The sequence below is a fragment of the Scomber japonicus genome, chromosome 15 (assembly GCF_027409825.1).
Source record: "Scomber japonicus isolate fScoJap1 chromosome 15, fScoJap1.pri, whole genome shotgun sequence".
In the NCBI taxonomy this organism is placed as follows: domain Eukaryota; kingdom Metazoa; phylum Chordata; class Actinopteri; order Scombriformes; family Scombridae; genus Scomber; species Scomber japonicus.
Genome location: NC_070592.1, coordinates 21,902,120 through 21,915,464, shown reverse-complemented (window position 1 = coordinate 21,915,464; position 13,345 = coordinate 21,902,120). Strand labels below are relative to the sequence as shown.

At 40.4% G+C, this 13,345-nt stretch overlaps 1 protein-coding gene across 1 annotated transcript; it reads left to right on the top strand.

Annotated features, from left to right (window-relative positions):
• The first annotated feature begins 1,269 nt into the window (after positions 1–1,269).
• gja4 (gap junction protein alpha 4) lies at positions 1,270–6,488 on the top strand. Its single transcript, XM_053334246.1, has 2 exons — positions 1,270–1,401; positions 4,313–6,488. Exon 2 carries the CDS (start codon positions 4,322–4,324, stop codon positions 5,471–5,473), a length of 1,152 nt encoding a protein of 383 aa, XP_053190221.1. The 5' UTR covers positions 1,270–1,401; positions 4,313–4,321; the 3' UTR covers positions 5,474–6,488.
• Positions 6,489–13,345: the final 6,857 nt, after the last annotated feature.

The following is a 13,345-nucleotide window of genomic DNA, read 5'->3' as shown; positions in this document are numbered from 1 at the left end:
GGCTGTCTGGCATTGACTAAAAAAAGACTCTCCTATGAGCATAACAACAACATCTTACAATTACAAAATTTGCATCAGCCAACAGAGAACCCTGTCCTAAGCAAACAGTAATTTAGATTAAAAAAATGTGAAACACCATTAAGTCAGTTAGCTTATTATCTGAATGGGTAGAGCTGATACACAGTATAATTATTTGTGCAACCAGTATTACACAAAATACAGTATATATCAGATCATTTGAATCTTGCCTACACAGTGCAGTGGGCCTCTAAGTTTCACAATATCCTACATATGTAATTGAAGGTCTAACATTGTAAACCCTCTATATATGAGCGGTAAACTCAAATAAACACACTAATTGTCTCTACTAAGCCTCTTTGTATTGATTTAATTTCACCCTGGGTTTTGACAATAGATTGAAGAGTTTGCAGTTTGACAGCAGCAAAAGTGATTATTGATGCAGCTATTGAGGATGATGTTACCTCGGCAACAAGCTGGGAGTTTAGCTTAATGATGCAGGTGAGAGGTAAACAAATCGATTCTGCAACTCAGATTATAAAATACACATTTCAGAGTAATTACTGGGTGTCATTGACTGAAGCGTCATGCGCTTCCTGGAAATAAGGTGACTGGCGCCATTGCGTGGCATAGTGGAAAATTACAGGAGCTTAGTTGGCAGTCAGGCAGTCCCGTTAAGCATCTACTGATAAGGAAAAAAACAATGATGTGTGCGAGATGAAAGAAGGAAGATTATTTAACGTAGTCAAAGGAAAACAATGTAGATAAAATCATATTGATTTCGACAGAGGAGTTTAATGGGTGGGGGCTATTTTCTTTCTCGGATTTGTAACTTGATTTTTAGTTTAATTAATGTGTAAATTGTCTTTAATTATTCTTCTTATTTATAAATGTAGTAACACTGTAAATCTCAATTATTTTTTTTTACCCCACAAAAAAGTCATTTCCTCCCTCTCTTTCCAGTCAGTTGTTCATTCATGCCTCGTTTTCTTCTCTTCGCCTCTATTGCCTTTAAATAACCGAAGGCAAGCGACATTACCGTCAGTTTAATGCAAATTGGAGGACTTTAAACAAAAGTTCAACCCGAGCGCAGTTAACCAGAACAACTTCGAGTTCATCCATCCCATTTCCTGGACGAAGTTCCTGAGGGAGGGCTAAATCCACAGGCATGGGAAAGTTCTCCCCACTTTTTCCGATTACATCGGTTCTTTTTAAAGAAGGCACACACAAACGCATACACACACACAAACACACACACACAACGACTGGAGCCTCTCAGACCACCACTGAAAGGAGCGGACGAAGGTGACAGTGGAAGTACACTGAGTGCTGCTGAGACCAGATAACCAATAAGGAGACAAACCGGCTTCAGGGGATAGAAAGGTAAGAATTCCTCAAAGTTTGGAAGTTGGGGAGTTGTCTGGTTAGGACTCTGCCTCTGACTAACAAAACTCACTTGTAGCCTATTTTTATATTAGACATTCCTGTAGCGACATTTGTCACTGCATGTAGGGACATAGGCTTTTATATCTACAGTATGTCCCTGTAGTACTTAAAAAGTTCTCAACAAATCACTGGAACTGACTGTAAAACACTGTTTAAACCCTTATTATATATCAGAATAACATTTCTACAAGGGGCTGATATATTTGACTGATATTTATATATTATCACACACTTATTTCTCTTGTATGCTTTTTGGTAGCTGTAGCTGTATATTTTTCTACCTCCAGAGACCTACAGTTAAATTGAAGTCCAGATGAATTTGAGCTGTTATTCTATTATAATTTTGATAGAAATCGTAGTGTGTCTGTGGTTCTTAATATTCAGTTTATTATGATTATTTGTGTATTACTGTTTCGCTTTTTAAAATCATAAGATCACTAAAACAAAAAAGAACCCTTGTATCTATCCATGTATCCATCTATCTATCTATCTATCTATCCATCTATCTATCTATCTATCTATCTATCTATCCATCTATCTATCTATCTATCTATCTAGACTTAAATTTGGCTGAACAGTAAACCTAGTGTAATTCACAAGTTAAGAAAATAGAGATACAATTCTCAGTTCTTTGAAAAAGCTTGTAGAGTTTCTGATACTTTTTAAAAATTTTATCTGTTTTATTATACTTCATAGTGTATGGTATGGACATACTGGTCCTACTGTATGTTATTTTGTCTTTGTAGACTGTTGGTTTTCATTGGTTTGTTTTAAGCAAATTATACGTTTAGACAATTCTCTGACTCACGATGCATTTGGATCAGAAAAGTTGTTTTTATTCCTGTTGAGTTGCCCAGAATTCCTGACAGGGCTTTGTCCTTCCTCATCCTGTTACAGGAGTTTGTGTTTTCGCTGTTAGGAAAAGGTTTTTTTTTCTCAGAGGGGAAGAAATAACAGACAAACACATAATCCAAACAAATAGACAAGAAGTGTCACAGCAGTGTTTTAACTCCCCCACACAGGATGTTTATTCAGATGTGTGTGTGAGTACATATGTGTGTGTGTGTGTGTGTGTGTGTGCACGTGCGCATGCTGAGCCTCTGACAAGCCACCGACTGTCATTTATCTTTAACAATTTACAACTACCTCCCTTTTTCCCAAACCTCAAGACAATGCTTAAATGAAATCAATAACTCTATATAAATTGAATCAGCTTTCATTAATCCATAGATCCATAAAGAAAAACATAATGTATTTGATGATGCCCCTGTATAATATAAAAGTTTGAGTGGCCTCTCTTGGACTCATACACTCCAGTTTTACTGTGAACAGTAAAAGTATACACTACTTCCATTCATATTAAATGTTAACGCTGCTGCCATGTGTTTTTGTTTTAGTTCACTTTAGTATATAGAGGCCTTGTTTTTCACATCTTTGATGATGAAGACTTGGAGCCCACCCTAACAACGTTGTGAGCTCATGGAATAACTAAAAGGGGGCTGCAGCCAGATATACATGCTCCCCAGTAAAAAAGACGCCATTATACTGAGAGGTTTGGGGAAACATAACTCTTTTGTTGCTTATAGAAATGATTAAACACTTACACATTAGCTGCGTGTTTATTAAAACCCTTGAGAATTTTGTAATGGAAATCTACTACACCAATGAAGTGTTAAGTGGTACATTCAAACCAGTCTGTTCAGAAATGCAGTAGTAAATGACAAGTTTGGCAAAATATAGTAACTTATAATCAGTGTTGGGGAGTAATTAGTTACATGTAATGGCATTATGTACTTTAATTTCAAAATAAATGTAACTGTACCGTTGCTGAGAAAGAAATGTGTAATTAGATTACAGTTACTTATGAAAATGTTGATTACAAAGGGGGTTACATCTAAAATCAAACCTTTAAGATTTTGCTCAGGAGGGTTTTCCTCATTTTTAAGTATACTTAATTAATATTAATATATTGCTGTTTCTAATTCTTTTATATTTTTTTATATATTGTAAATAAATCATGATGTGGGTTTACTTGGAGTACACTAGGCTTAAACAGTGTCACGGTACCAATTAAGCCCATACCAGACTTTTTTCATCAGATATCTTTATTTTATATTCCATAATCTACATGAACTAATGAATACATTTTCAGATGAGAGATAAATCTTGCTTTATAAGAAATGATCTCACTTAAACATCATGTCAGTTTTCATGAAAAACACCTGAACTGAAGATTTTGGTGGGCTCAGTTTGTACACTTACCCTAATAGTTGAAAACATAATGAAATATAATAAGTTACATTACTTTGATTAAGTAATTGAAATAGTTACACTAATTACTACGTTTTAAATAGGTTAACTAGTTATCTGTAACCTATTACATTTCCAAAGTAACCTTCTCAACCCTGCTTATAATAAGTAAAACCTGACCTGCAGGCAGATGCAATGGAGTCTAAGAATCTAATAAAACAATTCAGATTTTGAACATGCAGAACAGGTTTTAAAATGATGATTCAAAGGTGTTTAGCTCCACCTGGTCCATTTATGACACTAGATCACAAAAAGACATATTCATAGGATTGTAGGAAAAACTGGTGAAAAAGTGCAGTTTATGAAATGTTGTCACTTCAAAACAATTTGTCATTTGGAGTCTGTGTGCAGTCCATGTCCTGCTATTGAGACCAAAAAAATATAACTACTATAACAATTGCATTGATTTGTTCATCTTCCTTAAGATATCCCATATCCTCAGTTATTACCCAGCTTTTAAAAATGTGTATGTGCTTCAAAAGGTGAATTAACTCTAAACTCTCTCTCTCAATCATCCTCTACCATATCTCCCTTATAGAAGCAGAGGATGTCCAGAGCTGACTGGAGCTTTCTGGAGCAACTGCTGGAGGAGGGCCAGGAGTATTCGACAGGCATTGGTCGTATCTGGCTTACCGTACTCTTCTTGTTTCGCGTGCTGGTACTTGGAACAGCTGCCGAATCTGCCTGGGATGATGAGCAAGCTCTCTTCATCTGCAACACAGGACAACCTGGCTGTACTGCAGTATGCTATGACAAAGCTTTTCCCATCTCCCACTTCCGCTACTTTGTCCTTCAAATTATATTGGTCTCCACGCCAACCATCTTCTACTTTGGATATGTGGCTATAAGGGCTAGGGACCTCAAAAATAAAGAGGAGGAAAATGATAAGAAGAAAGCAGAAGAAGGGAGTGGCAGAAATGACAGAGGAGAAATTGTTACAGAAAGTAATAACAATGCAAAAAAAGACATTGCAGAAGAAAAGGTGAAAGAGGAGAATGTTGGGAAAGGTAGAAGAGCTGACAAAAGTCCTCCTGAGGCTCCTAAACTGAAAGGCAGACTTCTGTGTGCATATACATTCAGTATACTGCTCAAAATCTTCATAGAAGTGGGCTTCATAGTGGGGCTGTGGTTGCTTTATGGCTTCTTCATTCCAGCAAAATTTGAGTGCACAAGGAGCCCATGTCCCCATACAGTGGACTGCTTTGTCTCTCGACCCACAGAGAAGACCATCTTCACCATCTACACTCAGGTGATTGCTGTGATCTCCCTGCTCCTCAACTTCATTGAGCTCCTCCACCTCCTTCAGCGTGCCATCACCCATCGGCTTGAAAAACGCTACCACGCCCAGCAGGAGGACTACGGACATTGGTCAAGACAGGTACCAGCCTTACAAGAGAGTCCACATCTCCAAGCAGAGGCGCCACAATCTTACATAGCAGAGGGCCATGGTTACCTTCCCGTGCCGACTGAGGCTTCAGGCTACCCCAACCCTTGTGAGAGCTACAGGGATCTGGCGATAGAGGTGAATTGGAGTTCTGCAGAGGCTGGAAATGACATACTCCCCAGTTACACGAACTGCATGGGGGCTATGAGGACAATACATTCCCCTAGAGTTCATTATAAGAAACATCCACACCACACTGGGAAAAACACTAAGAGTACTCATAAGGGACACCCAAATCAGAAGCATTATGTATGAAGACATTAGATGGGGTGATATGTTGACATTAGATGGGGTGATATGTTGATTATGATTATGAACGCTTTGTTTGGTTTTTAGAGCCTTTGAGTTTTTTTCATAAATGCCACCCAACACATGAGTATAAGGGGTGCACTGTGAGAGCTCAATGAGGGAGAAATGAAGAAGAACAACTATCGCACTGTGAACTCAATGACTCAGAGGCAGGCAGACATTCAAACAAAGATTTACCAGATAAATGGACCTATTCAAAACAGAACATTTTGAGAACACTCCCCAAGGCAAAGAAAATGAGACTCCACAATGAGAAAAGATTACAGTCATAAGGTGCTTTCATGTTACATTTAATGGCTTTTAGTGCCGATGTTACAGCGGAAAAAGCACTGCAAGGGGAGTCTGCAGAGGGCATGTTGTGGGAGCGTGTATGTGAGGGTTCGCAGGAGATCTAGATTTAAACAATTTCCCTTGAGATTTCCTCTATAACCCCTAGACTTCCAAAACTCTCTCCTCTCCCAGTGGCTCTGTCCACATTGTGGAATGTACTGGTCTCTGGATCCCGTTCAGCTCCCAAGAGGATAATGACTGTGTGGATGCATGCATGCATACACACATTGTATTTTTTCCCCTTTCACCCAGTGAGTTTTGGTCACTTGAGTTGGGTTATGGACTGAGAAGGCGGGGGTAAAGGGAAAGGGAGCCAAACCATTGGGAATTATGGGACTGTAAATGACTTGTCTTCACCAGTAACCATAATATTCAGCTACAGGGAGAGAAAAGGAGAGAGAGGACCACTGTGTTATGAATGATGAAAAATAGAGCAAAGAAAAATTAACACTTCTGGGGAACTCAAGAAAGGAATGGAAAAGATGCACACTGAATGGACTGAAAGCGGTACAGAGTGTGCAAATTCTAGTGACTAATTATGTGAAATCTGTATTTAATGTTAGAGATATACATGAAGAGATATCATTGTTCATATTTATTATTTTGAAGAAAATAAAGTTTTAACTGTCATAAATGAATGATGCCACTGTCAGTCCATCTCACAAATATCACATGATCACTCAGCATTATCCACGTTATACAGAATCCATTCCAAGATAGAGTTTTTATTCCCTTTCTTCTCTGTCTCTAGAGTGTGTAATGCTTCGGTGTCCAAACATACACTTTTCTCTATTCAAATACTGTCACAATATGGAGGCACTGAATCACTCAAGAGAAGGAGCTTTGGGAACAGCAGAAAGTCTGAGGTGTGGAGAGGTGGATGAGCCTTACAGGTTATCTTTAGCATAACCTCCTGAGGGCATAGAGTGGAGGAGAATAATTTATGATTTAATGGCTGTTTTCAAATCTGTAGCGCTGACTGTACAGAGGAGAGAGGCATCAATTATATGCTAGTTCACACAAGGTGGAACAACACTTTATGCTGGCTCTATTTAATATCCCCTTGGGAGTCCTCAGTGTTAACGCTGTTTTCGTGGAGAGCAATTGATAAATTCCAGTACCTTCAACAAAGGTTCTGAGGCTCTGAACGAATGTACCCATATATCTTGTAAGAGCTGCTGCCGCAGTGCTCTGTAATATGGCAGTCATTTCCAGCAATTTACAGAACTGTCTGCATGACGATAAGCAGTTATCTATAGCAGGAAAGGAGGGTTTATGGGAAATTTAAGTGAGACAGGTTCTCATAAAACAAATAGCCTGAACTGTGTGAGGCCAAACTGTAATAAGGCGCCGAAAAACAAAATGCAAAACTAATCTGCTTTTTTTTCTTTTGCAGCACTTACATGGAAATGTTTTATGATTTAATGATAATAGGAAGACTGTTCCTCAGTCCTCAGAGTGGAATGTGTTTTTATTATGGCCGGCCTCTCCCTGTGTCAAGGATAAATTGGCAGATATTGTTGAGCGAACAATCCAAATAGCCTGCTGAAGCTGCCCAGTTCAAAGCCTGTTCACAAGAACTTGGCTGGCATTCCTGTGCAGCCTTGTTATCTCAGTCCAGGTGGGTGGGTGCGTTGTGTGGGCTTGCGTGCACGTGTCCATATGATTGTTAACATGCATGTTTTCACAAAGCCAGGGGGTCATGGAACAGATTGCACAGGGCGACCCATATCAGCCTGCTGCTGCCAACCCAAGCCAGCAGTAGGAACAGCGGAGCACACTGCATTCATCTTCCTTACAGCCAGAGAAGTCCAAAGCCTCTGTCTATTCTTTCTACAGAGTAAAGTATCACTTCCTGTTCAGTGAAGCACATATAAACCTCTACAAAGAAAACAACAGAGCTGGTTTATTCACTGCTGTAGCTGCCTTTTTTTTTCTCCTACGGTCAATATCTACATTTCAGAGAAACTGCAGCCCTCCTATTAAGCCCCATAACAGCGCAGATGAAAGTGATGTTTTGGTAATATGTTCCAGGAGAGACTCTGTCAGGACAATAGGACATTAATAAAGTGTTCTCCCATTCATTGGTTTGAACACCCATGTTTCACGTCTAGACTATTTCCCATAATCAGTGCAATCAGATCAGAAACGTTTTGCTTTTAAAGGATATTCCGATAAAAAGCTTGACAATGAGTATATTTGTTTGTGTAAAGGCTGTGTAAATGATATGAATGGGAGCCACTGGATGGGAAGATCCCCTTCTGTGCGACAGGTCATCCTTAATGGTTATGCAGGCAACCTTTGGGAACGGCTGCCAGTGTTTCCTGACATTGTTGGAGTCATTGCTGATGCATTTCCTCACTCTGTTGGTGAAGCTGAGTAAAGCAACATGCTCCTAGTCATACAAAGAAAGACAATCTCATGTACGGTTTGCTGAATTAGTGTACTATTTCTCAGATGTGCACACATACACATCACCAAGCAGTTTAAAGTGCATCAAGTCACCTCCAGGTTCTAGCAACTGTCATACCCCCGAAACAACAGTTCCTCAGGTAAAGTCTTACAGCCATGTCTATGGCACCAGGTTCGAAAGGGCTCTGAAAGGGTCCAATTATAAGTGCCGGGCCTAAAATGAAAGGCTTGATATGTTGTCATACTTCCTGCCAGCTGTACTACCAACAGCCTTCCGTATCTCGAGGAAGCCCTCTGACTAAGCAGAGAAAGCCTTCAAACGCAGGTGCAGACTGGTCATTCAGAAGTTGGGGGGTTTTCTCAGTGGGCCGCTCTTTTGAGGGCCAATTATTTTTCCAGCCTATGTACAGCTATTCAATAAGTAGGCTGCAACAACATGGCTGGTACTATCTGTAATCACAGGTTGTTGCCATCAAATTGAAACTGAAAGTATCTAACCCTCAGGCAGTTAATATCTAGCACTCGCTGCTGAAATGTGGATAAGAAGAGAGACCCGTGTCCAGTGGTGCAGAGAAGGTGCACACACAAAAAAAGAGAAAAATATTTTGCTGGCTGATGCTGCAAAGTGTCCTAAGATAACTGATTTATTTTAGCATTCTGCAGGTGATGACGAGGACAGTGGTGAAGAAGCAGAAACCTTGGAGTTACTCAGATTCAGTGCGCAAATGTTAAGAGAAGTGTAAACTAAATTTCACATACGTTTTTTTAAAATGGTCATTGACTTCAACTATGAATGGGTAAAATTCCACTTCTACATCGTAGTCTGCTATCTCTCTCTCTCTCTCTCTCTCTCTCTCTCTCTCTCTCTCTCTCTCTCTCTCTCTCTCTCTCTCTCTCTCTCTCTCTCTTCTTCCTTGTGTCTGTGCTTGATTGCAAGAGTGGAGACAGGTGTCCAGGAGTCAGGCCACCAGCTGCCACCAATCATAATTAGTCCCACATATATACCTGGGTCCGCCCACACTTCATCGCCAGATTGTAGACTCTGTTTTCGCAGTTAGTCATACTTCTAGCACTGGTTGAGTCATTATTCTGCCTGGCTCCCCTCAGTGTTCCTTCTGCCCTGCTTTGTCCAACTCTCACGCTACAATCTCAATCCCAGATTTCAGCTCCTGCCCCAGCCCTCGCCCCAGTCTCCCATCTACCTCCCTGTAATAAAACTCCTTCTAAACCAGCCACAGCCTCCTGCCTCAGTGTTCTGTGCCTGGATTCACTCGCTTAGCCCCATGACAAAAATACATTTTCTTTGAGACTGCTCATCAGTTCTTTTTTACATTATAGCCTGTAAGGCATGTCATATTTGATTGTCAGCCCAGAAATAAAAATAATTTGTTATATCAATACTCTACATCTAAACAAACAGGTGAACATGCCTCTGAACAAGAAAGGAAAAGGGTGGAGGAGGGAGCAGGAACCAGCACAGATCCAACTAGAGGTGCATGTACTATTGAATGTTATAGTGTGACTATGAAGTAAATGAGAGCATAGATATGTATTGTGATCTTATTGATTGAATACAACAAATTACTGGTTATCTGGAAAATACAGTTACAGTGTCAGAAAGGGAGAGAATTACGTGTATCAAATTGGGGCCACTTGACAGCAAACTCCTAGGCTGCTTTTTCTGGCCAGTCCGTCCCTGCTCGTACACATGAACACACTCAAGAAGTCAGGAATGACCAACGTGACCTCACTTAACAAAACTCAGACTTTCACACACGAGTATAAACAAGGCACGGCAAGGGCTGAAAATAGCCCGCTGGAGGGTGAATGAGGTCACGTACCTTATGCAATATCTCTTTATTTGGATGTAATTGAAAATAATGTGCCTTACAACAGCAAAGACCACTTTTAATATTGTAGTGTGTGTGTGTGTACTGTACATTTGGAAAGCATACAGTACTTTATGTGCCAACTCCCTTTGTTTTCTCTCAGTGTAGACACACACACAATACCGACACACGACTCTCCCTGCATCCATAACAATGTCATGTCCAAGCAATCCGGTCCACTTATATTTCGGCACTTTGCTACTCAATAAAACAATACAAAAAGTGCTTTGAGCAGTTCCTAAATTTAAACTCAGGACAGGAAGTGGGTCTTGTATCTGTTTCCTGCTCCAGTATTGTTTCTCCCCAGGGATTGGTCGTTGCGTTAGGGATTGTTCACCCTGACAATGGGGGCTGCAGTGGGCATTGTTGCATTGTATTATCCCTGCTCCCTCCTGTGTTTTGTTGACCTAATGTCATGGCCACCCCATCAAAGACTAGGGAAGGATGAGGGAAATGGGCAAAGTGCCTGCTGTGTGACTGGAGTCAATTAACAGGCCTGGTACCACTTATGGCTCGCAGACATTTGTTTGTGTGTGTGTGTGCAGAGGGTGGAGTGTAAGGTTCAAATGTGCTTACAGGGTTATTTGGTGGTCCTCTTAAATATAGTGGTTGTGAAGCTAAGTGAGAATGGTAGATTTAAGGACTTGCAGTACCTCAAGTATGACATGAGTAAGTAAAAAGTGGGTAAAAACCTCACCAGTGTTTAACGTTTAAAACTGAACTTAACATATTTATATTAACAACTGATCAAATGATTATGTGTAATGTGAAAGCTGTTACTCATTGTGACAATCTCACAGCAATCTATCGCCTAACTACACTCCCCTCTGCTCTGTGGAGATTTTAACATCTTTCAGCTCATTGTTTTGGTTCAGAGCTCACATCTTTTTGGTTTTGGCTGACTCTCAACACTCATCAACCTTGTTTTCATCTAAAAATCTCTGATAAAACCCTCTGAACGCCACCTGTCCAGTACCAGAAGGCAAACAGACTAGCTGGGTGGCATGTGGCTGATAAAAACCCAGACATTTCCCTCAGGTACTGCTGAGGTAAAACTAAAAGAGCTAAAAAGAGAGGGCATGTTGAACTATTAGATCTGTTACGTGGCTAGAAACACAACTACTGGATGGATAAATAGGGTAGTTTGCCATAATTATGGGAGATGTGTTTTCAGTTTACATCTTACACAGACAGCCTGGAGGAGTTAAAGTGACTTGGTCATTCTTCATACTTCAAATGCTCCCATGAGAATATACCTGCAAGTATATTTACTTTGACTTCCCCTACAAATGTGAGGCTCTTCACATATTTATGTTCGGGCTTTTTGACTGTGTATAAGTTTGATATACAACGGTACCTGTATTCCTGAACTCTGTGACTGTGTGGATGTTTAATAGGGGATGTGGTGCCCTTCCAGGAGGCAGACAGCCCTATTGTTCCTACAGCAGTGGGAACGCCGTCTCAAACTATCCACTCAGGATGTTAGATTGAACCTCCTTTCAAAAAAAAGGAACAGCCAGCATCACTCGCACAAATTATCCCCATCATCCACCAAGAACAATGGAGCAACTCCCTACATCCCGCTTCTTTCCCAGGAGCCTCAAAGCTCGGTTCCCACAGTACTGTCCAGTTCTGAGTCGTCGGGCCATTGTTAGACAGCCGACCTGTCTTTTGATTGTTCCCAGGAGAACACACACAGCAGTCACACACCTAAACATGCTGTGTTCCTTCTCAATTCTCTCTCAGTACAATTTAGCCGCAACCTCACCTCCACCTCCACCTCTCCATCCTCATTAGTTTCAGATGGAAACTTCCACCAGCTTGAAGTAATTGCCACTCTGAACATGCACAACCGAGGTCACTGGATTGGAGCGTGTCATTCCACTGATAACAAACTTAAGAGGGGAGTCGATGAATGCCGATAGCACAGCTTTAACCACTCTGGTGCCAATGTAAATCTGGGCCTTATAATCTTTCCCATTTCACTAGCTGGCAGGGTAACGTAGCGGAACTTTTCCTGGCATACTAGAAAGGTTATCACCCATTAGGAGCACAGGAGAGATGGACCTTTCTGTTTCATTATTCACCAAAGCCTGCGGGACTGGAGGAAAAGTGTCAACAAAATAATGATTGCAGGTCTAACTGCACATGAGTTATCGCACGTTTCATAAAAAAAAAAACTTCATAAAGTTGTCTCATTTTGGAGCATTTACGACAGCAGTAACTTCTACGCCTCCAATCCATTTTGAATTCTCATTGAAGTCGGTTTCCTGACCACATCACTTCCCTTGTTTTAATTAGAGAGTAATGAAGACTTTGGTGTGGAAGCGTTTCCTCGTATTTAACGACAGTCGTCCTACATAGCCTCTCAGCGCTGTATCATTCCAAAAAAATGCACGTTTTAGTTTTATGACTAAAATGAACATACAGGAAAAAATCATAAACAAAAACTTCATTTCAAGCTGGGCTATGAAGATGAATCAATGTTTTTGCTGGACTAGACCTTTGACAGTACTAATGATTCGTGAAATACAACGTAGAATTCTCCCCTTAAAAGGACAAGCTCAATTTTAGCTTTTGTTGTTCTAGTGATGTTTGTATAAAAAGGAATGCTTTCACACTCTATTCTGTTTCTGTGCATATAATTCTGTGGTGGGGTGACGTATGTGGCGGTTAATGGCCTGAAAACACTGTGGTCTGCATCTAAAAGCGCCTGAATCAGTCATGTTCAGCAATACTAGCTTTCAATATTACTACATAACATTACTGGCTCATCCAAGACTATCACAAAAGTAGATTTTTAGTAGAATTCACCCACAAAATGTATCATTTCGATTTGAAGTCATTCATCAACTTTGTACCACATGAAAGCAAAACAGACAAGAGGTCAAATTTCTACAGTTGAATAATGTGGCCATTTCCTCCTTTATCACTGCTTTGTCTACCGTGTTCCCTCGAAAATAATTTCCTCCCTGAAGCTCAATGAGCAGAGTCATAACGTCCTTCCTCTGACTTTGATGTTATTTTCTGTCCTTGGCGGCAGTCGCTTCATAATCAAGTGCGATCAGATATTTCTTCAGACCTGAATGTGAAACAATAAGGGAGCATCACAAAGTGGCCAAAAATAAAACAAAAACTGAAACTTTTGTTTTATTACTCTGTCAGACTGAATCAGTGGAGGAACTTC

Coding starts and splice junctions, on each gene's coding strand:
- gja4 (XM_053334246.1), top strand. CDS start 4,322: ATGTCCAGAGCTGACTGGAGCTTTCTGGAGCAACTGCTGGAGGAGGGC.